The 24,620-nt window shown below is 47.0% G+C and overlaps 2 protein-coding genes across 7 annotated transcripts; one reads left to right on the top strand and one right to left on the bottom strand.

Moving 5' to 3' along the window:
- Positions 1-1,207: 1,207 nt before the first annotated feature.
- Positions 1,208-20,033, bottom strand: GOLGA2 (golgin A2). 6 transcript variants are annotated; one of them, XM_033077260.2, is made up of 28 exons: positions 19,936-20,033; positions 18,668-18,790; positions 18,247-18,327; positions 14,815-14,949; positions 14,197-14,240; positions 14,009-14,072; positions 13,489-13,548; positions 12,935-13,015; positions 11,165-11,203; positions 10,599-10,661; positions 10,267-10,360; positions 9,557-9,663; positions 8,971-9,029; positions 8,617-8,758; positions 7,534-7,623; positions 7,260-7,367; positions 7,079-7,166; positions 6,218-6,564; positions 5,311-5,424; positions 4,810-5,034; positions 4,484-4,583; positions 4,325-4,404; positions 3,616-3,769; positions 3,409-3,476; positions 3,027-3,129; positions 2,672-2,778; positions 2,349-2,517; positions 1,208-2,241 (listed from the first exon to the last, which is right to left on the bottom strand). In XM_033077260.2, the coding sequence occupies exons 1-28, from the start codon at positions 19,981-19,983 to the stop codon at positions 1,994-1,996; spliced, it is 3,141 nt and encodes a 1,046-aa protein (XP_032933151.1). In that variant the 5' UTR covers positions 19,984-20,033; the 3' UTR covers positions 1,208-1,993. The 6 variants fall into 6 exon arrangements, with proteins under 6 accessions (XP_032933151.1, XP_032933152.1, XP_032933154.1 ...); XM_033077261.2 differs by having other exon boundaries at positions 6,218-6,561; XM_033077263.2 differs by lacking the exon at positions 12,935-13,015.
- Positions 20,034-20,897: 864 nt separating this feature from the next.
- Positions 20,898-23,510, top strand: SWI5 (SWI5 homologous recombination repair protein). Its single transcript, XM_033077839.1, has 5 exons — positions 20,898-21,064; positions 21,142-21,211; positions 21,627-21,748; positions 22,715-22,809; positions 22,934-23,510. Exons 1-5 carry the CDS (start codon positions 20,898-20,900, stop codon positions 22,996-22,998), a joined length of 519 nt encoding a protein of 172 aa, XP_032933730.1. The 3' UTR covers positions 22,999-23,510.
- The last annotated feature ends 1,110 nt before the right edge of the window (positions 23,511-24,620 follow it).

Genomic DNA, 24,620 nt, shown 5'->3' with positions numbered 1-24,620 from the left:
AAATGCTTAGGCAAGAGCCACAGCTCAGGCTTGTCAGCTGACAACCTGACATTCATGAAAGCTCAGTGAAAGCGGCATCATTGTGAGGGCAGGTGCTGTCAATAAAGAATTAATTATTTTTTTTTTCTGGCCAAATTTCAAGGTGCTCTATGCAGAAGAAATACCTCTAGTCCGTGCCCCTCTGAATAAGTTTATTCAGAAAGTGAATTTGTAACAGTGTTAAGTCACCTCTGCAACAGACCTTCTTCACTGGTCTTGTCTCCTTCACAGTTCTAAACACACAAGAATTATTTATTCCCTCTATAATAATACTCTCTCTTAAATCACAGCCCTTCCCCTATTAGTTATGGTACAGATTTATGAATAGCCTGAACAAGCTTAGTCTCTCTCCAAGGAATACACACCCTTTTACAGAGATAAAGAATGTACATAGCCCATGCTCTGGGGAGCCCAGTCAGTTGTTCTGAGGAGACACTGACACCACTCGTGCCATTTAAATGAGTTAAAAAAACAGCTTCCCCTGGGGGCTCACAGAAAAGCACTGATTGTGCTGGTTGTGCCTTTTTTCATTTGTATTTGGAAATATCAAGATCTGAACCATTTGAAAAAAAAAACAACCCACACATGATCTGCTTCTGGCAGTAGAAGAAAAGCTCTCTGCTATGCTGCTGTAAAGATTCACCAACTTGGACATGAAGAAATGAACCCTTTCTCCTGTTGAACAGAAATCTGTGCTCCTGTGCTTGCAGCTTGTATCTCAGCAGGTACCAGGGTGGCAGCTGATTGTGCTTCAGGCTGCAGCCCAAGCTCCTGTGTTTGATCACACAGCTCCAATGATCAGGTCCCTTTAACCTTCCCCTGTGGTTTCCCCTCAAAACTCTACTGTTGACAGCACCACTAAGAACAGGCAGTTCTAGCCTGAAGCCAGACGCAGTTGCAGGATATCCACCTGTAGTTCACATGGCATAAACTTCCCCACCCAGATTTGTTTTGCTGCCATTTCAGGGAGTGCTCTCCTCCCTCCATGTTCTATTTTCTCATTAGAATCCGAGCTATGGTAGGGCCAAGTACCATACTTGTTGCTGTATGTCCCAGGACCTTAAACATGGGCCATGGGATCTTGGCTTCCACTCATCTCCTGCAATCCTTACCAAAATGGAAGAGGAAAGTTCAGGGATGGAGAACTAGAACCCCTAAAGTCCCAAAATTCAAAATGAAGCATGTTTATTAAGTGGTTTCCTTTTACTTATTTCTCCCATTTCTTAAAATAAATAAAACCTTCAGACACATACAAGTGAAACACATCATCCTTCAAAGTGCAGTTACATTTCCACCCCACTCCCAAGAATCACATAAAGCTTTGTCAAGTAACCAAAAGACCCCTCAAGGCTCCCATCAGTCCCTTCCCCTGCAGTGAGAACAGACAGGGCTGTGCTGCCCAGGAGCCGCTTGCTGGGCCTGTTCTGAAATGCAGGTGCAAGAGGCAGGGCTGCAGCAGGAAGGGGGGAGTTTAAGATATGTAGTATGAAAACCAACCCAACCTCTTGAGAGTCCAAAGAGTCCATTACCAGAACAGTTAGTTATTTTGGGAGCCCTGGAAGGAACTGGGCTGATGACAGGCATGAGTGATGGATCAGAACCGTGTGCAGCTCCTGGGGCAGCAGAGTCTGGGACAAGGGATTAAGTCATTTTGCCAAAAGTCAAGGACTCCCTTGGCCCCCAGTCTGGGCCTGGCCTAGGTGATGTGGCAGCACCAGCTGCCTCCCAGGACGAGTTAAGAGTCTGCCTGTACTCCAAGCACACCAAGTAACAGAGAAAAGAGAAAGAGAAGATGAGGTCTGATGCTGGAGTTCCATCTGATACACTCTCTCTTTACTGATGTCTTTAGGAATCTGTTCTCACCAAGGGCACTGAGCAGAGGTATGGGCACATACAAGTCCATCAAGTCCTTTCAGGCCCACAGAAAGCTGCTGTCATTAAGATATAGCACCACTTAAACTACCATGATTTTGACCTCATCGTTCTCATCAGCACGGTAGAAGAAGGGAATGCACGGGTTTTCCAGCAGGGAGCCCAGCCTCTCCTGAGGGTTCTGGATTTCTCTGAGAAGCTGCATTATTTGTTTTGCTGTGGGGTCCTCTTGGTTTGGCTGAGCAGCTTTACTGTCAGCAGGGGGGAAACTGGATTGATAAACAGCAGCCTCTTGTTCTGCTTCATCTGACAGATTCACCTCTCGTAACCCTGCAAGGAGCACAGACAAGGCAGGCAGGTAACTCCTCCCATCCACACCCAAGGCTGAGAGCAGGGGCTGTTCCCCCTGCACAGAGTTTGTCCTGGCTGCAGCTTACCTGCTCCATCAGTGGCATTCAGCTCAATGCGCCTCTCTGCTGGAAGCACACCTTCATTCTGGCTTGCCAGCAGCTCTGGGTTCTGAGCAGCTGCTACATACTTGCTGTACCATTCATTCCTTTCCCTGACCAGGCGCATCACTAACTCCTGCAGTTCCAGTAGTTTCATCTGTACCAAAGTAAAGGAAAGCCCATGAAACATGCACACAAACACTGTGGTTTGCAGTCCTACTCCTGTCACAGAATTAGCAAATGAACACACAAAGGTTTGCACTCCCCAGGCCCACCCTGCTGGGAGCAGTAACACAGAAAAGAGTCCTTGCCTTCATCTCTTCCTTATCCTGAGCCAACCTGCTGATGTACTCCTCTTTCTCCTGGTGCCGCTGTTTGAGGATAGCCCTTTGACTCTGGTACAGTGCAATATACTCCCCTGGAACACAAGAGAAGCCTTAGGAGTGTCTGCAAGATTGGGGTACAAGCCCTGTAGTGAGGTACAAGGCATGAGGACCCAGGAAATCCAGCCCTGGAGTGGATTAGCCCAGTCAGGCAGCAGTAGGAGACAGGGAGGGCTTGTTAGTTTGAGGGCTCCAGCTCCAAAAGCTGTTTGGGGACCTTCTGCTCCCCCCATAAATAAGGCACTGAGCAAGCTCTAGCCTATGCTGTGCTGCCTAAACATACCAATGGTGTCAGTCTCTCCAGACAGCTGGATGCAGCGGTGCTCCAGCTCCTCCAGACGCTCCTTCAGATCAGCCTTCTCATGCATCAGCTCTGTGAAACGCAACTGCACACACAAAGTGGGGTCAGTCACCTGGGCTGCTCACAGACAGAAAACACCTGTGCTAAAGGTAACACCCCTGTGACACTGGTCTGAGCCTGCAGAACAAATCCTGCTTCTTTACAGCCAAGCAGCGAGCAAGATTTTTAGGATGGAGTATCTTTTTATGGAACATCAACTGCTTATTCCTCTACAATCTTATTTGTGTTGTGTTTGTCTGGCACTGGAACCTAGTCTGGCTAAGAAGCGTAATAAGGCTGAAACAACATAAGATGCTTTGCTTACCTGTAGCTTATCCATGGCAGTTTTCAAAGCCTCGTGAACCTCCACTGGAACAGTATCCATAACAGAGCCTGGAAGGAATGTTTGCAATTTACAGTTTCTCCTGGGGCAGGATGCACTCACAGACCCAAAGGTCTGTCTCAGAGCAGCCATGGCCAGCTGGCCCAGCACCTCACGGTCACACTGTCCTCAACTGTGCCGAGACTTTACCTGCATCCAGCATGGCGTGATGTTGCTGCTCCTGCCTAAGAGATGTGATTTGCTGCAGGAGATTTCTGCACTGCTGCTTCTGAGCAGCCAGCTGCTTCCTCAGATCTTCTCGCTCCTGCTCCACTTGGGACATGGCAGAGGTCACGAAAGTGACCTAAGAAGAATTTCAGAGTGTGGACATTAGTGCTTCCCTTGTGTTCAGCACGATCTATGGTGCATCTCAGGACAGAGAAACAGTTTACCCTATTTTATTTATGGGTGTGAAACTGAAGAACTGTGTGACTACCCTGGAACTAAGCCAGGCAGCAGCTACTGTCTCTTCTCATTCCCAATTAGTGCAGGTTAAAAACTGGGTCCCTTGAGAGCTGTTTGACTGCAGTATTATGACTGTACTAGCAGATAAACCTTGTAGATATTTGACACCATTTCCAAGCTGCCTTCCAAACTAAAGAGAACATCATCATCAAAGCCCCATTAAAGAGCTGCTCTACCAGCTGAATTGTCGTCACAAGGAAATCACTGCCAGACTTCCAGCCTGTTTTGCAAGGATGCTGCAGAAGTCTTGGCTTTGCTGCTATGCATGAAGAACTGTTGCATTTCCCTCATGACTGCACTCAGCTGATAAACCTCTCTGCAATGTAACCAGCTTCCTTTTCTAGGTGTTCATTCAGAACTAAAACCAAAGGCTTGTCTACCCATTAAGACTCACCATTTCTTCATGGCTATCAAACTTCTCTGGGATCACAAGAGAAGGTTTTTGGCTTTCTTCAGTCATTTCTTCATCACCTTCTGTAAAAGAAGGAAAGTGAACAAGGAGGTAATGCTGCAGAGAACCCAGCTCTGCCTTCTCCCTGATGCAGCCACTCACCCTCCAGTTGGTGCAAAATTCTGCCATCCATTTCTGCTGCCAGCTGACTGATCTGGGCCTGTAGCTCTTTATTTTCCTTGGCTACAGCTTCTAGACTTTCCTGCAGGAGAGAAGCAGAGAGTCATAAACACCTGCACAAGCCAGACTGCAAACTGTCACTCCATCTTCAGACAGTAGCACCACACACACAAACACACAAGCAGTACTTTAGCTCCAGACACTCTGTAGGGCACAGCATCACAGAACAGCTCAGGGTGGAAGGGACTGGCCAAATCTCTCACTTACTGATTACTTCCATCTTTCCACTTGTCCCTTTTTACTGTTACCTTTGTCTGCTGCAGCTCTTTCAGGTGCATTTCCACTGTCACTTTCCCCTGGACCTCCTCATGCTGCAGGCGATCCATGAGCTGTGTCTGAAGCAGGAATTGTTTGTGCAGCTCGTCCTTCTCGGCAGCGAGCTGCTGGAAGGCCAGGGTGTACTGCTGCAGGTGGCTGTAGCACTGGTCCCGCTGCTCCTGCAGGCCACGGGCCTCCTGTGTCTTCAGCTCCAGCTGAGAGAACAAAATCAAACCACATCAAACCCTTTCTGCCTGAAAAGCTGATCCATGTGACATGATCCGAAGTGTCAACATTGCCCCAAAGCCACTAACCAGGCACACAGCCACCATCTGCCCCCACATGCTGGTCCCCCACATCAGGCAAGCAGATGATAGGGGAAGGCTCCCAGCTGGATCTTAACAATCCCCATTTCCATCCTTCCATCAGTGTCTGGGAAGTTGCCAGCAATTTGCACAATCCAGCCCTGCCATCCCACTACTGGTGCTCACCGTCTCTTTGAGATCTGCCAGGTTTTCCTGCAGTTGCCCAAGCTTCTTGGCCAGCTCTTTCTTTACGTGTTGCTCTGACTGTAGGGCACTTGTAACCTCCATGTTTTCATTTGTCTGCAAGACAAACACGACTGTGTAAGGAAACTGTTCCAGCCACCATGAAACAGGCTCTCAATAAACCATGTTAGTTCCTAGCACAACAGGGTGCCACCCCTTGTGTTTTTCTGGACTATAACTGAGGGCCATAAGTTGACTGTTTAGGACAGTAAATAACTTACAGAAATGTTCAGAAGATGGGAGAAGAGCAAAGAAAAACCCAAGGGAATCAGTGCTGGGACAGTGCCAAGAAGAGGCCTGGCACATCATGCAGCCTGTCAGCTACAAAGCAGATGGGTTGTATGAATATCCCAAAGAGAGTCACAGACATTCAAAAACAAGGAGTTCAAAAAGGACTGAAGAAAAAAAAGCAACAGCTAGACCATGTGTCAGTCTGCTAGGGCTCCAGAGGGGAAGGTGTTACATTGAAAGAAGCAAAGCAAGAGTAAGGATTCAGCTCCAGGATGGGTAAGAATGACAGCAGCAGGAGAGAATCCTGTTGAGAACTTCCTCATGGGTAAATACAAGGGAACAGGAAATGGGTACCTTCAGGTAAAAGGGCAGGAGGGACAGAAACAACCTGACTGCCAAGGGATGACAAGGAAAAGGAAACTGGACAAAGCTACTGGTTCATCTGCTAGAGCACCTGAAGGAGTAAGGACCTGGTATGGCACTATGTATTAAAGGATGGAGCAGCCAGTCTCAGAGGGTAAGAGAGGGATAATGCTGCTGCCAGTTTTTCACATCTGCGCTACAAAAGGGTTGCACCAGTGAGGGAAGCAGTGAGAAAAGATGCACGGAAGAGACCTACCAGCTTGACAAACCCATTCTGCAGCTCAGCCAGCTGCTCCTTCAGATCCCGGTTCTGGCTCAGTGCCCTACTGATTGTGGCCTTGTCACTTTGCATGTCCTCCAGGATCTGCTGCCTGTCCACAGCCTCCTCATTGTAGCGCTGCACAGTCTTTTCCAGCTCCAGCAGCCGCTCCTCCTGCTCCCGGTTGAGGTGGCTCAGCTGCTCGTTGTCACGGACCTGGGCCTGGAACTGCCCATGCAGCTCCTCCTTCTCCTGCTGCAGCCGCTGGATCTCCTCCTGCAGGCTGAGCTCAGCTGCCGTGGGCCCTGGCGGTGAGGGAGGCTCGGTATCCATGGGCTTCACTGCTGAGGAAGTGCAATCAGAAGGGGCTCAGTCACTGGAAATTGGCTGGGTGAGACACATCCCTGCTGGATACACAAAGCACACCCCAGCCCATAGGGCTCTGTGACCCAGAAGGGATCACCAGCTGCAGAATCCAGTCCTCAGTGCACAGCACTGAGAGGAAAAAGGAGCAAACCTACCCCAAACCCAAGTACAGCATCCTGCTGTCTGCTGCTGACTCCCCCACAGCCCTAGCAGGAGCATCAGGAGCATCCTGCCTTCCCAAACTCCTGGGCCAGAGAAGCTGACAGTACAGTCGTCAGGCCAATACTACGGACATAATTAAGCTGCTGGTCCATTCATTGCAGGAGTTCACTTGTTGTTTTCCAGGACAAAAGGGTTCTTAGGGTCACCTGGTGTCCATCTGCCTTCCCAGCATCAGACCTGCTTGCACCTCCTGTGCAGAAGCATCTGCACAGCAGGACAGCATTACCCAGTTCCACTCTGCAGTGGGAAACCCCACTTTGGAAGCCCTACCTGATGTGCTTAACAACTCTGTAACATTGTTTTCCAGCTCCTGAATTTTGGCCATGTGTTTCTCCTTCTCCTCTGCCATTGTGTGGACCTGCAAGGCCATACAAATGAGAGTTACAATGTTCATGGAGCATTTCCTGCCGCCTTTGTTTGTCCAGGGCTGGGATGCTGCCCCCAGGGTTACCTGCTCAGAGAGCTGCTGCACCCGCTGCTGCCAAACGCTGCCCTCCTCCCTCAGTTTCTCCACGTACTGATCTCTTTCTGCCTGCAGCTGGTGAAGTGACTCTGAGAGCTGTTCAAAACAAAATCAAACAACAACATATTGGCTAAATAAATTTGGTTTAAGGGATAAAATTTGAAGAAACCAGTGCTAGTGCAAAGCTCAGACTACATTTTTCTGCCCCACAAGTTTTCTAACAGACATCAAGATCTGGATCATATTTCATACAACCTCTTACCTGAGCTAGCTGGGTTTCCAGGCTTGCCTTCTCCTCCAGAGCCATCTGCAGCTGCTGATTTGCATCCAGACTCCCTCCCTGACTTGAGAACTGTTTAAAAAATCAAAAAGCTAAGGCAAAATGTTAATACTCAATTCCTGCACAGCCTTTCCCCTGAGAGTAACCTGCCACATGTTGTCACCTTCTACAGTTCTTTAAAGTGCTCCAACTCATAGTGAAGTTCAGTGTGAAAAAAATAGGGGGATTAAAAGCAAAAAGATTTGCTGAGATTTTAGTCCTGTAAAACAGACTGAACTGGGCAGCTTCTTCCTATCAATTTTACATTCACTATTTTTTAAATTAAGAGAATAGGATTCAATCAAACTTTGGCTCAGAAATTTTGTGCATTTCCAGAGTCTGCACTATACAGCCATATCAGATGGTATAAAAGCCTGTGACTTTAAAAGTTGTCAGACATGTCAGGAATTTAAAGCCAGTGTCTGGAGCATGTCAGTAGACTGAGCAGCAAGGCTGGTTCAGCTGAGGCACAGCACTTTTCCCAGAAGAGCAGCAGTTGGCTTAATTTCAAGGGTAACTTAAGACACAGTCTAGGAATCAAAAAAAGAGCATTTTCTTCCCTCCCAGGCTCAGGGTTACACCAAGCTTGCTCTCTGACCTGCTAACAGCTGGCTCCATGCATTCTTTCCCCAGCTGACTTCAAGCTGCCACTGTCCAATTCACCACCTTCCACTGGTGGGTACAAACACCATCCCTACTCAGCTGGTTACTCAGTGAGACTGCACAACTAAATAACCAAAATCCTGAACAGACACAATCAGAAAAGTCAATGTATTTCACATTTCACCCTCTCTCACAGCAGTTTTAGCAGACTAATTGCTTTGCAATCAGTGTGTGCTTTTCAACCAATTGACAGCTCCAACACCTTAGAGAATACAAACTTCCTGTTCCCCTAAGGCCTTGCTGAAAGCTTTTTTCTAAGAGGATGTCTTGATGAGATTTCACGATTTCCTTGAAAGACAAGAGTTAAGTCTTGGCCCCTGTCTCAGAAGAAAGTGTGGCAGTGTCAGTGTCCTCTGCCCTCACCTGTTGAATCATCAGTTCAGCCATTTCCAATTTCTTCTGCAAATCTTCCACATCCAACTTCATAGCTGAGTTCTGAGACACCAGGGAGTGAACCTTCTCTGACAGCTCTGAATTCTGCTGTTTTATTTCCTCACTGTTTTTGCTAAAACAAACAAAAAATTAAAGTGGCTCTGGGTCTGCTGGTGTCCAGGTCATAAATCTACAAACCAGTGCTTCCTGGTAACTAGAATCACAGAAACATCACATAAAGTGACTACTTTCCTTTTTAATTGAAATCCAGCCTCCCAAGTCACCCCTGTGGTCTTTGCCACTTGTTTTGGGGCCCTTCTGCAGTAATGAGTAGAAGGGACTTACCTTCGTTTGTACAGTTCCAGTTTCAGGTTGTCTCGCTCTTTCACTAACTCTTTATTATGCTGGAGAAAAAGGAAATTATTGATTCATCTATAGACTTTAGCCAAACAAATAAGGTATTAAAAATACTTAATTTAACCCTTAACAGAGCAGCTAAAACAGAAAAGGTCATAACTTTAGCAAAAAACATCAGGAGAGGTTTGCTTAGAACCTCCTGAATTTTCTAGGAATAAGTCTGCTCAGTCTTTTTCAAATGTGATGCTACAAATATTTCTGCAAACTTAAAGACAATACCAAAATGTGTGTTTGATGGAGATTTCTGGGACAAGGTGTCTCTCTTGTGTGGAGCTGCCAGATCTGAAGACACCAACTGGAGCATATGATTAGTCAAAGAAACGTGAATGAAGTTTGCCTTGATCGTGGGGAATACAGGGCTTTAAAAGGTTAATTAACAATTAACAAGGCCAATTTCTGCCTCTTCTCCAAGCAGGGAGAAGCAAACTTTGCAGCAGTGTAGTAATAAGCAAAGAGCCAAAGGCAAAAACATTGCCACTGTATATGCATAATCATAAAAAGAGGTGACTCTTACCTTCTCTGACTGCTTTTGCTGCATGGAGATGGAGGACAAAGTGCGCTCCAGCTCCGAGACTCGCTGGCGAGACGAATGTAAACGGGCAGCAAGGCTCTCAGCTTCTCCTGGACAAGTCAGAGCACAGACAGTTGAGGCTGGACCACAAAGAGCATTTTGGAACTGGCTGAACAGCACTTTCTACTTCGTCAACAAGCTCTTCAGGCAGCACAGACCTTTGTATGTCAGCAGAGCTGGCTCCACTCCTGGCTCTACAGGTGATTCACTCACAGCCCTGGGAGCACAGCTCTCTACCTGCCTCACTCTTAGAGGGAGATGATGAAACTTCCTTTGCAGAACAATAGTATGTTGTTTGGGGTTTTTTTCTATTAGAATAAATTGCTCAAATGTAGTTCAGAATAACAGGCAGCTAAGATTAACATGACAGCTGTGTGGGAGGCAGGGCAGAAAAAAAAAAGCAGCTTTAAAATAATTACGAAGGAATGGTCTGAGATAGTCACCAGGGCTGACAAGGCTTTAGTGATGCACAAAAGAACCTCAACTGCCACGAGACCAACATGCTCCCATCTGGGGGCAGCTACGATGACAGCAGCAGTGCCAGTGCCAAAGGGCTCAGGGAGTGCTGTGAGCTGGCTGCCAGCAACTGTCCTGCTTGTGACTTGACATCCCCAGTTCAACCAGCAGCTTGAGCTGCAGACACAGTCACGTACCTGATTTCTGCCGTGCAGCTTGCTGAGTATGGCCAAGGGCTGTCTGCAATTCAGACTTCTCAGAAACAAGAATTCCAATAGTCTGGATATGAACCTTTGGGAAAGGAAAATCAGCTCAGCACAAAACTTCTTTGCTTGCCACAGCAACATCACTGTTGTCACAAAAGGACAATTCGGTAAAGAGCTCTTGCAGTTAAATACAGTCTGGCTGACACTTGCAGTTTTACTAAAGGAATGGACTTCTGCCTTCCAGGATAAGGACTATGAGTGCTCAATAATCCACAAAACAGCAGAAGTCAGGTAATATTACTGTAAGGGAGGCTCTGCCTTACCTGTAACTGTTCCCTCAGTGCTGCTTGCTCTTTAGAAAATTTCTGTTCAAACTCCTTCTTTTCCTGTAGAAACAAATAATGCTTGGTTAGCACAAACGTGCAGATAGTTAACCCTTGTTTTATGTCAAACCAAAAAAGCAGGAATTAACTGGTACTATTTCTAGTATCTAAGTGATGCCAGTATTTTTAAAGACACATTTAATCTTCCATTATTTGAACTACTTAATAATTTTTCCATCCCAGACCAGCAGCGACAGCACAGTGCAATCATTGCAGCACACACGTGGCAGTGCTGGAATGGGAGCTCCTGGCAAGGACCTAAACTGTAACCTCCTGCCCCCACTGCACTCCTCCAACTTGAGCATTTAAATATTAGCTTTGGTCAAAATATGAATGCTGCCTGTGAGGCCCAAGTAGTGAAGTCAAAATATTAAAGCTTATGCTACAAACAAAACTGAATCTAACACAAGATCGTGCACACTTGTGCCACTGTCCACTGTGTTTTCTACTCCTCAGAGAAACAGACACTTATTTCTGTAGCTGTCAAAAAATAGGACACACTTTACCTTCTCCAGCTGATTCACTGCTTCTTGGTTCTGCTGTTTCTATGGAAGAAAATTGATGCACCAATATTAAGAGAAAATATTCTCATACTGCTGAGACCCATTTTCACTTTGATGAAGTAGGATATATGCCCAGTTTATGTAAGGAGAATTTCCATTTCTGTAGAAGACTAAGAAGTTCATCTTAGCTATTAAAAGTAAGAGATTTGGGGCTCCCTTCCCTAATACATGTGATATGTTTTTCATTGTCCAGTACATTATCACAGTTCTTCTCCATTATCTCTGCTGAAACCCCTCTAAGTTCCTATCTGAGCATCCAGCAACTTCAGTTTAAACTTGCAGTATCTCACATCTATGCAATTAATCATAGTCAAACTGGTGTGTTAGGAAAATCAGCAAAAATTATTTCAATAAAAGATAAATACCTAAATCCCAAAGCAAAAGTCCTTTCCTTTAAGTAATGCCTTGGACCTCTATCCCAGTTAACAACTGGTCAAGTCATGCAGAGCTGCACGTAGGTTGGCAGGCTCCCACCAAGGTGGTATGAGACAGAGCTGAAGCCAGATGCAAGGAAAGGGATAATTCTGTCCCAGCCAATTTCAGTCTTATGGGTGAAGTACTGGAGAGCTGTGACTGCACAAAGTGCATTTGTAGGTGTGAAGGGGACAAAGGCTGCCCAGGCTGCCACCAAACCCTGTTTGCCCTTTGCTGCTCTTGTCCCCCTGGCACTTTTCTCACAAATACCTCTTAAGTAACTACATAATTAATATTTTTTCCTCTTCCGAAATGATGAATATTGGTCAAGATGCTTCTTTATTACTACTGCTACCTCAGTACATTTTGAAACATGACTGCAGATGGAAAGGTGATGTTTTGATTTTAGCAATGCCAGCGCACAACATAAGCAGGATAAGCAAAGGCAAGAGCACAAATGCAGCAAAGGCCCTACAGAGTTCCAGACAAACAGAAAAGCTGGCAAACAATGAGAATCCTGGGTGGGCAATGCACTGTACCTCTGCAGCCCAACTAAAATACAAAAAAGAAAAATAACAGAACAAAATTAACCCAAAACCAAAAATGAAACAAAAAGAGGGGTCATGGGGTACACTGGGAAAAGCTGAACTTTGGGAAAAGTGTCGTTTTAGGGAGAACAAAATGGGGGAAAGTATTTCACACAAGAAAGGCTCTTTTCAGCCTGGAACAGATCCACTTAGCTGCATTTCTTGCAGTGTTAAGGCTGAAGGCTGAAAAGCAGCAGCAGGAATCCATGCAGGCCACAGGACAAAGCAGTTCATTCATTGTGCCAAGAGAAGCTGAGAATATGATCAGAAAACAGCCCCAGGCTCTCTTGGACCTATTGCTCCTATTCTGCTGATATATTTAGAACAGCATCATCACCTGCAGAAGCAGGTTTTCACACTGCTGCCAGCACCAGAACTCTGTGTTTCAAGGATTCAGACCAAGACCAGAAATAGCTGTTTTATCAGGATGTTTATCATCCAAGGACAGTGTGAAGAGATTAACAAAGCACACTTAAATAGAAACAACTTGACTCTGTTTCTGCTTCCTCAGATGAGCCACCACACTCACAAGAGGCCTTAGGCTTTGATCCTCTCACAGGTTTCCCATCCAGCCCATTTTGTTCCATACAAAGTGCTGTGTAAGGAGCCTTCCTTGTGGCACTACGAGGGAACCCGTAACCTTGCAGACACCCAGAGAGCGTGGAGCAGCAGCAAAGACAATGTCAAACTGGTTGGTTGGATTGTTTCTTACCAATTCCTCTATCTTTGTAACGAGCTGTTTGTTAGTTAGATTGCTGGAATCCAGGGCTACTGCCAGCTCCTGGTAACGTGTCTGACGGGCACATGCATATAGGAGAAAAAGGAAGGAGCAGAAGAGGTGGAGGGAAGGAAAAAAGCAATAATTAAAAAGGACAGAAAAATAAATCATTATCACAGTTTGATATAATCAGATTCTCCAAACAAAACAAAATCTGTGGTTTGAACAAAAGCAGCTGGGATGTCAACCTATTTTATCCGTTTCTGCTGAGGCCTCATTTTGACATAAAAGTGAATCAGAAATAAGAACTGCAGTTGCATGGAAGCCAGATTATCCCAGTCCCCAAACTGGGAACATCTCCAATAACTGCCTCTGACTGTAGTGATCACAACTACCCAATTGCAGCCCCAGCTGACACTACACAGTGATGTATATGACCTGTGCATTCAGTTAGGCCTCACTAACACTGCTGTAAATTGTAATCCAAACAAGTGATCAACAGCAGCAAATAAGAAGAAAAATTAAAAACATGACTGAGAACAACTTACTTCCATTTCCTTAATATTTGTGGAAGAAACAGCACTTTCTCCATTCACATATGATGCAGACTAGAAGTAAATCAAGTAAGTCAGTTTTAGTCCTCAAGGTAAATCACTGTTAGGTAAGATCCCATTATAACAGTAACACTCCTTATAGCACCTGTCACTTCAAACGGCCACACACAAGCACAGAAAACACTTTTCTGGCTCAGGATAGATGCTGGCTGCCCCTGTGAAAAGCTGATGTGAATTATTCAGACTGACTTCATATTCTTTTCCAGTAAATCAAGAGTACATCTTTGCATGAATATGTACAATTCATTCATCTCACTCTGCTTTTCTTCCTACTGCTGAAATCTTAAAATTCCTAAACCAGGATTTTTTGCTCCTCAATAGTTAAGTATCACATTGGTTAGTAGGGTGGTTGCAGACATCTCTGAGACTGAGGAGTGTTTCCTTGAGCTGTCTGCCTAAAATTCTACATCAAACAGCAAGAGAATTAATGGGACAAATGGATGAAAAGGAGTACCTGGGAAACCAGGCCATTGAGCTGTTCAGACAACTGACGGAGTCCCTCTGTTGACGAGAACGACCTGGGAACAAAGACATGCCAATGAAAACCTCTCCCAGAGAGCTGCCCAAATCAGCCCAGCATTGGGGCAGGAATAAAACCTTAATTTGTTGGGATCCTGTTGCAAAGCCAACACAGACACTCACCTGTTCTCATCCAAAGCATTTTTATGATCCTCAGCTTCATTCATCTGTGGATTAAAACATAAAAACTTACAAGCCTGTAAAAGATGGGAGCCACACTTATGAATGTGTCACTAAGACTTGATTACACCTGGGCTCGAGTTCCACAGCTCCTGTAATTACTGCTTCCCAAAGGAAGGTGAACTCAAAACCACCAACTCAGCCCTGACTTACACATCATTTCTGAGTGGTGTGAGTCTGGGTTTCCTGGAACAGAGAAATTCAAGTGTATCAGGCTTTATGTCTGCTGTTCCTATTATCAGAATAATCAACACTTTGCTGGAGAAAAACTACAACTGAATCTTTAATTAGACTGACTGGACTGGAGACTTGTTATTAAGGGTACTTTCTGCTAATGAAATAGGAGAGAAGGGAAAGGAAAACAGCTCCAGAAGCTGCAGGGACACGTGTGTACTAGTACTTTCTCTGCTCCCACAGACAGATGATGACTGCATGGAGAGTGGAGGAGAAAACCTGAACTAGTCATGTCATATTTATGAAGGTCATCTTTCTCCACACTGATGTGGTATCACTAACCAATACTGAATGTTTCAATGGCAGTATTGATGATAAGTCACAAACCTGTGTCAGCTGCATGCTCTCAGGAGCAGGCAGAACAGAGCCACAGCTAGGGAGGCTGTTGCTGTTAGATAGCACAGGGACATCGGGAGCAAGCTGTTCAGCACTACGAGTGGCAACATCACTGTCAAAGTATGCCTGTCACAAAACACAGGATTACAGCACAGGATTACAGCCTTCATGCAAAATGAACAAACACACACACCAACACATCACCTTGTGCCTGCCTGTGAAAACCAGACAGATGTGAAAGATGTCATTAAGACCAGACAGATGTCATTAAGAAACGTGGAAGGGAACCTGTGTTCTCCCCAGAGCAGAGGTGGCTGCATCAATCACAGACAAACACTGTCCCAGGGTGTGTCCTTTCATAAAGAACCACTGACCCACAATCCAACTCCCTTTTTTAACACAGGGCAATAACGTCACCCAAACTCTTAAGTTCACACATGAGATTCATTGCACAAGATTCCAAAAAACAAGTAAGGGCAAAGCCAAATGTCACTGTGCTTTGGAAAGCACCACCTTCGAGATATTCCTGGGGAAAACACAGATCACTGTATGCAAATGAAGATGGAAAAGAACGGGGGAGTGACTACTTGAAAATTGGGTTAGTCAGACTCAAGTGCTCTGTCTAAAACTCAGTGAAATTTGTGGTATGCCATGACCCACCAGTTTAGAAACAGGACATTTATGAACAGGCCAGAGGGAGGGCAGCTGGGAGCAGGTGCCTGTGGTCCTGCTGCAGCCATGGGTCCCATGACTAGAAGAATCTAAATAGAAAAGAGAAGCGCCAAAAAACTATTTCTGGACAGCAAGTTCCCATCCAGCTTCTGTGGGAGGATGAATGGCATCTGCAGCCCCCTCTATGAAGCCACATTGCACTGGATTATTTCATCTCCTTGCACAGTACTAGAGCCATAAAGGTCCAGCAGTGCTCTTGTGTTTTATAGCAATTTGAATGGTTTCATCATCCAGCTCTGGTAAGTCATCACTTAAAAAACACAACAAAATAAATGAGATGATCTTTCAGCATTCAGGCCCACCAAAATACTGCAGCTCCCTGCAATTCCACCTGGAAGAGTTCCCTCTTAATTCAGTTACTTCCTTCTTGGCACTTCATAGGAACCAAGAAATCTCTCTCTCTTGACATTCCCTGTGCTCAGCTATTCACTCACTAATCCAGCAGCAAAGTTAAAACACCAAGAGTGGAGACAGATTTAATGAAGGCAGTAAGTTGGAAGACAAAAGGAAAACAAGAATTTCTGAATTTCTTTTTAGCAGGTCAGGTACTGATGCTCTGAAGGAGCAATGTATGTTAGGTAATGACAACAGATGCTATTAGGAAGGTCAGGAACTCCCTCACTTCTTCCAGCTAAAGGTTAGTTCACCATTATCCATATATAATCCAATATAAACATCAGAGGGAAAGGAGGTATTAACTCCTCAATGCATCTCAAAATGATCATTTCTTCAGAACATTCTGCCTAATACTTCCAAGATGCAGAAACCAGTAATGTTCCTTAACCACAAGAGCTTCCTTCTTTCTTCACAAGGAGCAGTTTTGTAATAAACTGTCAAAAACCCCAAAACTATTTGAACAATCAAATTTGTTAGAGACAGAAAGCATTAGAAGCAAAACTTATACAGAAATTATGCACTGACATTCCAATAATGCAGAATAAAAAGTCAGTAATTCTGCTCAGCTTAGCATGTAGTAGGATGCATTTGCTTTCACACAAAGGCTTCTACTTTGCTGGTTTTCCTCTGTTTCAGAGCCAAGAAAGCTGAAGTGAGAGAGAAGGGAGGGCTCTGCCTCACATGAGACACCAATGGCAGCAGCAGCTCAGCTGCCAATGATCAGCTTTTCTGCCCTATTAGCGTCAAGTTTCTAAACAGCATTTTCCTGACTCAGGCTTTTTACAAGACAGCAACTGGAATGAGAAATTGTTCTTTCCTTACATACTGCAGTTAATGATTAGTTTTCAAATAATTCCTAAAAACCCAGGCACAACAATCCAAAAATTCCATAATAGCCAATCAGATCAAACTGTATCTCTGAGGAAAAGAGGAAAAAAAGGGGAAACAAGAATGACTACAGCAATAAATTCTCCCTTTGCAGAACACGACTAAAGCTGTAGACAAAGGTAGGCCTTGAGTGCAAGGCTAAGTGTCACTTCAGCAACAGCACTGGACCACCTATCTCCATCTCACCCTCCAATGGGAAACAAGTCCTGTTCTCCAATATTTAACTTACTCTGAGCTTACAAGTATAAACTGAACACAGTCCCCAGGACAACAGTGACATTTCAGACACAAGTTTTCTGAGGCACACCCAGCATCCCAAAGCTGGCAGTGTGTCTTCACATCACTCGATCTGCTGGTACAGAACCTACACAAGGTCCAGCTGGTAGAACTCTGTGTGTCAGATGTACTATCACACAAGAGAAGATGAAAGAAAAAAAGGATACAAAGGCAATTCAGAACGAATTCCATTCCACCTTGCAGGTTTCACTTCATCTGTCAGGTACCCCATGTGATTACTATAGTTATATTTATTGCTGGAGACCCATGAATATGCAGTAAACATAATAGTGAGCTACTTTATGACAACTACATTGAAACAATGGTAGGGAAATAAGCTACCAAAATGATGCAAGTAAAAATGAAAAGCACAGCTTTGGTACAACAAAATTCTGGGCCACAAAGTTTGACTTCTGAGTTCCTATCACAATTTGGGCTTTACTTTAAATAAACTGAGTGTCTGAAAATAAATATTTTTAAAAGGCAGTTTGTTCATGCATGCTTCTGAACACCTTTCTCTTGTTTCTTGGCATACTTCCTGCCCTCTCCTCTTCAGGATCTTGGGAATGTGAAGACGCTAAAGCCTGTACATGCCTGGCTTTGAAGTATCTGACTTCCTGCCTAAGCATATTTACACCCCTGGTGCTTGCCAGACTGTACATCACCTGTGCCAGCTTCATCGCCTGTCATAAATGGGATGGCTGGAATAACCAGCCAGTGCAGCTGCTTGCCTGGAGATGCCCTTCAGAAACCAAGCTCCAGGAAACAAAGCAATGACACTCAGAGCAGGAGAAATACAGAATAAGAGAACACTACCTCTTCCTAGTGCAGTTTTCCTCAGCTGTTAAATGACTTTATTGCCTCACCCCAAACTCCTATTTTCCCCCAAGCTCAGCTGTCTCAATAAAGACTTTTTGACAAGGCTCACTTTTTGACATGTTAACACTGACACAAACCAGAATGAAACAAGCAATGGTAACAAAGAGCTCCATGTTAATAAAAACAGCAACAAAACTGAAGCAACTGACAATGGATGTGTGATGAGTGATCTCATCCCGGAGATGAAGCTCAGAACCCGAAGCATGCAGGAGGGAGAGCGAGTCACTGCGAGGGACACAAGCACTGCCTCACCTTCCTCTTGTCCAATGAGGGTATGGCTACCCCATTGGAGCGGTTAAGGTCTGACACCAGCACCTTCAGAATGTTCTGAATCTACAGGAGGCGAAAGAAAAGGGGAAAGAGAAATGGCTCAGAGAAGGACAGAGGGAAAATGTCAATCCAAGGCAGCCAAGGAACAGCCTCAACCAGCTCGTGAGGACCACACACCTCAGCCCAGCAGCTCTGGGCACACCCAGGGCCCCATCGGACAGACTCTGATGCCAGCTGCACCTTCCAGAACAGGCACTGCCAACTACTGCAGCACACTTCATACAGCACCTGCACCACTCAGCTTTTACCCCAGCACAACTGCTTCCAGCTCCAGTCAGATTGTCCAGCAAACCAAAGAAGAGGGAGGTGGTAAATGACTTGAGAAAAAGAATGAGACACTCACATTCTCTGGAGGCTGCTGGTCGTCAGTGGTGGGAGTCGCAGGTCTGCTGCCTTCTTTAGTTTTGCGTTTTTTCTTAGTTCCTGCAGTTGCTCCAGGGCTGTTCTTCTGCTGATATTCCTTCAGCTGTGAAGAGAAGAAGAATCTGAAGTCCAAACAGAATACTCCAAAAAACCCTCATAACCTAACTGCACTGGTAAAAATACAGATCAAATGCAAGGACGAGAGAAATGCTCTTCCATGAATTCATCTGTTTGGGGGGGAAACATGAATCAAAATAAGCCTGGAGAAAGCTAAACTAAAACCACAGTGTTGGGTTTATGACAAGAGTTGTAAACATTCAGCTTTTGTTTACAGCCAATGCTGTTCCTGAGAAATTATTTGATACTCCATAGTGCAACTGAAAGGACATTGAAAGCACTAGTTTGGGGGATTTTTAGGGTCACAAGAGCAATTAATCCTGCACACAAAATGAAAAAGCACTGCCTGATAGTAAAATCATCCACTCCACAAAAGATTTTATGAAGGACAGTTGCAATCCCCACAGCAGACAACTGCGAACTAAGGGGAGAAGCAATCTACAAATTATTTTAAATCGCATCCACCTCGCCCAGGAAGTGCCGGTCTGATAAGATGTAACTCGAATCCCGCCAGGTCTGCCGGCATTTCTGAGCAATTCCTGCACGTCCGAGCCCCAGAGCGGCCGGTCCCGGGAGTTGTTTATGCAAATAACGGCACCCCCGGCAGGGCACGGCGGGGAGCGGGGATGGAGAAGGACGGACGAGGACCCCAGTATTGGTAGGATTTCAAAATGGAAGCCTGAACTGCTCCAGGACACTTTCCCGTTCCTGTGACTTTGACACAGAAGCGCATCCCGCCGGGACGAAGGCAGCCGGGCCGCCTCGAGGGAAAAAATACGGGAAAAAACAGGGGAAAAAAGGGGGAGGGGGAGAGGAAGCGGGGCGGGGGGGAGACACGACACCTGCACACACCAGCCCGGGCAACCCTCGCAGCACCGCAGCCGCCCAGGCCCGGCCTCGCCCCCACGCCCGCCGAGAAGGCCGGGCCGCAGTTCCGGACACCCGCAGGCTCCCGGGGCCCCGCCGCGGCCGGGCCCGGAGCGAGGGGGCGGCGGCGGCCCGGCCCGCGCCCCTCGGGGGAGGCCGCGCTCGGCCCGGCCCGGGGTCCGGCCCGCGCGGGGCTCGCGGTTCGCAGCCGCCCCCAGCTCCGTCGTGCCCTGTCCCGTCCCGCCCGGGCCCCCAGCCCCTTACCTTCTTCTTGGCCGCGGCCAACCGGCTCTGCCTGCTGCCGTCCGCCATGTCCGCCCCGCGCCCGGGCCACGTCAGCCCGCCAGGAGCGGCGGGGGCGGTGGCGGCTCCGCCCCCGGCCGGCCCCGCTCCGCCCCGGGACACCCCGGGGTGACACGGCGGGACCGCCTGGCCCCGCCGGGACAGCCCCGTCCCGGGACACCCCGAGTGGCACCCGGCGCTGTCCAGCTGCTGTAGTGACCCGACAGCCCAGAGCAAATGCCGGGAGGGGCCAGCCCGGCTCCCCTCGCCTTTGCGGGGCGCGTCCCGCACACCCGCCTCGCGTTCTGCCCTGTGGTGTCCGAGCACTGACCCCGCGGGCAGCGCGGGCGGTGGGGTCGCTGTGTGTGCTCCCAAATGCTTTGACCTTCCAATCTCGGCAGCACCTGAGGCTCGGGCAGCCCCGGCTCTGAGACACGGCGCTCACAGGGACACGGCTCCCTGCGCCAGCCGGGCCCGAGCGCGGCGGGACGCGGCTCCAGCGCCGTCCGAGCCTCTGTGCAGGACTCGAGGGGCCGGGCCCGGCGGGACACGGGAACAAGCGGGGGCGTGGGCAGTGCTCACCTTGCGAAAACACTGCGGAGGTGCTTAAGGATAAAGACTGGACTTGGCACCCAGTGCCGTGGTCTGTTTGACAGGGTGGTGCTCGATCACAAGTTGGACTCGGTGATTTTTCGAACCAGAGGTCTTTTCGAACCAGGTTGATTCAGTGATTCTGTGTGAGTGACCTGGAGATCCCCTGAGCCCCTGTCCCAGCTGAGCCGCGGTGCTGAGATGTCTCTGAAGGACTAAATGCAACTATCTCAGCTGCGGCCATTGGGGGACAATTGTGTCCTGCCACACCCGATGTCACCTGCAGCCCCCCCCACGGTCGGGGGACTACAACTCCCAGCACTCCTCCCGGCAGTAGGACTACAACTCCTGGCATGCCCCTCGGCGGCAGGACTACAACTCCCGGCGTGCTCTGCGGCGGCGGGACAGCGACTCCCCGGTGTGGCGGGAGCCGCGAGCCCTCAGCCCTGGCCGAGCGGGTCCCGCCGAGCGCGGGCCGCAGCCCGCCCCGCCACCCGCCGCCGCGGGCCCTGCCCAGGAGGTAGGAGCCGGTTCCCCGCGGTCTCTCCCCCCTCCCGGGCCGTGTCCCCGCCGAGGCGGCGGTACCGGCCCCTGACGCGGCGCTCTCTGCTTTGGCAGGGTCTCGGCGGGCGGCCGGCGGAGCGGCGGGGCCGGGCTCAGGGCACTGGTGAGTCCTGCGCGGGGCTGCCCCGGGAGCTCGGCCCGGCCCGGCTCACTGGGGAGTGTTTTTCCTTTAGGGTGAAGGTGTTGATATCCCGGGTTAGTGCCGAAACCGTAGTTTGCGCTGTGTCGCACTAGGAGTTTCTCCTAGAAAGCACATTGTGATTTTTTAATTATTTATTTTTGCATTACATATAACTCTCGAAAGTGCTGTAGGATGTTACACGGAGCAGGCTAATGTTACGTACTCTGATCCATATTTTACTTGAAACCCCCCTCCTTGCCCTCGGGATTATTTTTCTCCTTTTCTATTTTCTCCTGTTTTATCCAGTGGCACACACACTATTTTCCCATTAATGCTCTGGCATTGTAGCGTCTTACCCAGAGCTGAGTTCCTACTCTGTGTCTTCTGTGTTTTACAGACCCCATCTCCAAAGTCCTTCCAGCCTAATGGAGCCAGCGAAGAAGCCTTGCGGTGTGAAATCGAAGAGCTGAAACAGAAAGACCTTGCTCTAGACCAGGAAATTGCTCAACTATTGTCCGAGTACGCCCTTGGCAAGCTCAGTATTCACTGTGATGCCTTAATTATTTTTGTTTTTAAAACAAAATGTGATCCAGGAATTGGAGCTGAGAGCTGACCTTCTATGATGCCATTGTTGGCATGGTGCAATGTTGGTTACAGCGTTGTTGTAAGTGATGGGACTTGTTAGAGACAAGAGAGAATTCTTTCCACTTTATGTGGTAAAGCAAAACACGTTTTACTAGGAGCTTGCATAAGAGGATTTTTGCTTTAGCCTGGGTGTTCCTGAGGTAATTATGTGTTCACTGGGAACAGATAATTTTAGCCATTTGTTTTTGTTGTGAAGGACTGATGTTTTCTCAGTTAAGTGTAGTGCATAGGATGGAAATGGTAGAACAACAAAGGCTGTTTCAGAACACTTTTCCATTTATCCTCAAGGGTAAACAAACCTTCTAGCCACAGGACAAGAGGAAATGGCCTCAGGCTGTGCCAGAGCAACTTCAGGTTGGGCATGAGGAATTTCTTTGCTGAAAGGGTGATTCAAACATTGGAATGGGCTGGCCAGGGAGGTGATGGAGTCATGGTCCCTGAAGGTGTTGAAGAGATGACTGCATATGGCACTCAGTGCTCTGGTTTAGTTAATATGGTGGTGCTTGGCCAGAGGTTGGACTTGATGATCTTGGAAGTCTTTTCCATCCTAAGATGGAAAAATTAAAATTCTACAATTCTTAATTTTTTCCCTGTATATAGATAAGAGATACATACCAATGGAATTCACCACAGCCTACTCTTGTTTCTAGTTGATTCTAAGAACTTGGGTGAATTTGCTTTCTTGAGCTTGTGTAGAGCTTTCATGTTTACAACTTGCAGCAACTGCTCTTTGCTGCATTCAGTTTCTGCTTCTGAGGTGCCAGGCTTGGGTATCTCCACAGCAGCAGGAACCCCCACTCCCTCTGTGTAATTTGTGACCATTCTGGTGTTAATTTACAGGGGCTACAGCCTGGAGGAACTGGACAAGCACATCTCTCTGCTCCATGAGTACAATGAAATCAAAGATGCTGGGCAGATGCTCCTGGGCAAGCTGGGTAAGGAAGGGAAAGCTGTTCAAGACCTTTTTAGTCAGTGTTTTCATACAGACACAGAAATAAGCTGCTGCCATGGAGGCAAAGCTTGTGTTACAGATCCCAATGCTGTTTCTTTATTTCCTAGCTGTTATCCGAGGGGTCACCACAAAACAGCTCTATCCTGAGTATGACCTGGAGCTCAGTGACTAGTCCTGAACCTGGAGACTGCCATGTCCTGCAAAAGTGACTGTCACTGGGCCATGGCAAGTTGGTGTCATGCTGGTTTAGAAGAGACAGAAGGTGGAAAAGGAACCTTTGGAAAAGAGATGTAGTATTTTAGATAATTTAATGTACTACCTGATCAACAGGATGATTTTTTTTAAATTTTTTTTGAAAAGCTGTAGTTCAGGTTGATGTTGAGCTCCATGGAGCCTTTGAATCCGTGCAGTATCCAGGGGATAGAGGAAGTGAGGACATACAAATGTGCAATGTAATAGCTGCTTTGAAAGGAAAAGAAGAAGGGAGGGAAGAAGACAGAAATTGTGGTGGTTTGGGGGTTTTATTTTGTTTTATCAACAAATCCAGAGGAGTCTGGATGTTCTGCATTCTTATATTTACCTACTCTGGTATCTGGAGGTTTTGTATCATTTCTGTAGTAAATGGCAAAATAGAAAGTTTTGTTGAACTGTCCACTCTGAATAAAGCAGCCTTCACATCTGTCAGTAATTTGCTTTAAGAGCCTATAAAACATTGCATGAACCTGGGAACAAAATCTAAAACTGTATTGAGACACCTGTAACACGAGGTATTCCAGTGTTTTCTCCAGGAATGTGCAGGTGCAGAATCACTTTCCTCTAAGTGCAGAGTCATGGTGGGAGTGAGCACTGTCCTGGACAGTGGGTGATGTTGGGAACACGAGTGTTTCAATGTCAGTGTTAGGGCTGAGGGTGACTGCACAGACTAAATTTGGCTGCTTTGGGTGGTTGGGAGTGATGAAGTGCTCTGCTGACTGCAGATTTATTGTCCCTTTTTCACTCAGGCTTGATGTCCTTCTGCTCATTTTCACTTTCCAAGACTTTCTGGCCAATAAGTTTCCCCTGTGGTCTCCAGTTAGGCCCATGCTGCAGTCTGCTTGTTACTTCCAAATTTTAATCAAATTAATCTGTCTTCAGTGTGATGGGAAGCCAGAAACCAGTCACAAGGCTGCAGCTGAGAACAGATAATTGTTTTTGCACTCCTGGCTCTGCATGTGGCACAGACTCATCACTAATAAGTGTCTTGTTTTGCCTCAAAAGCTGTGGGGAGTGGTCTCAAGCAGGGGGACAGAAAGAGCCTGTATATTCCATGATTCATCCAAGCAAGTCTCTGTTGATGTGCAGCTGTGCAGAATATTTCCTGTGGCCAGACCAGAGTGGACTCTCAGGGGGGTGTTCACACCCCTCCCTACCACATACCCCTCTGCCAAGTATGGAACACTCATGTGTTTTGGAGTAGTTTTAAGGGGAGGAAAAAAGCCACAAGGTGCAAAAACTGGGAAATGCACACTCTGTGTGCACAAGTTGCTGTTTTGGCTGGTGTTTCCTGAGTAGAAGGACTGGTTCAGCCTGGAGTGTTCCAACCAAAATGTTCCTGTCCGTGAGACATGAAACTGGAAATTGTTTTTGCAACAGGAATTATGTACAGAAATTCTTCAGTTTGTGTGAGCTGAGGGGATGAAGTACAGTCCATTACCAAAGTTAGTGAAGTGAAGGTTGTTGAAGGAGTAAGAAGCCCATGTTTTCTTTCCTGGGGTTAAAACTTGCAGCTGTAGCTGTGCAAGTGTCGCACCTGCA

Source organism: Catharus ustulatus, chromosome 21, assembly GCF_009819885.2.
Source record: "Catharus ustulatus isolate bCatUst1 chromosome 21, bCatUst1.pri.v2, whole genome shotgun sequence".
In the NCBI taxonomy this organism is placed as follows: domain Eukaryota; kingdom Metazoa; phylum Chordata; class Aves; order Passeriformes; family Turdidae; genus Catharus; species Catharus ustulatus.
Note: the sequence above shows the minus strand (reverse complement) of the source record. Positions and strands in the feature narration are given on the sequence as shown.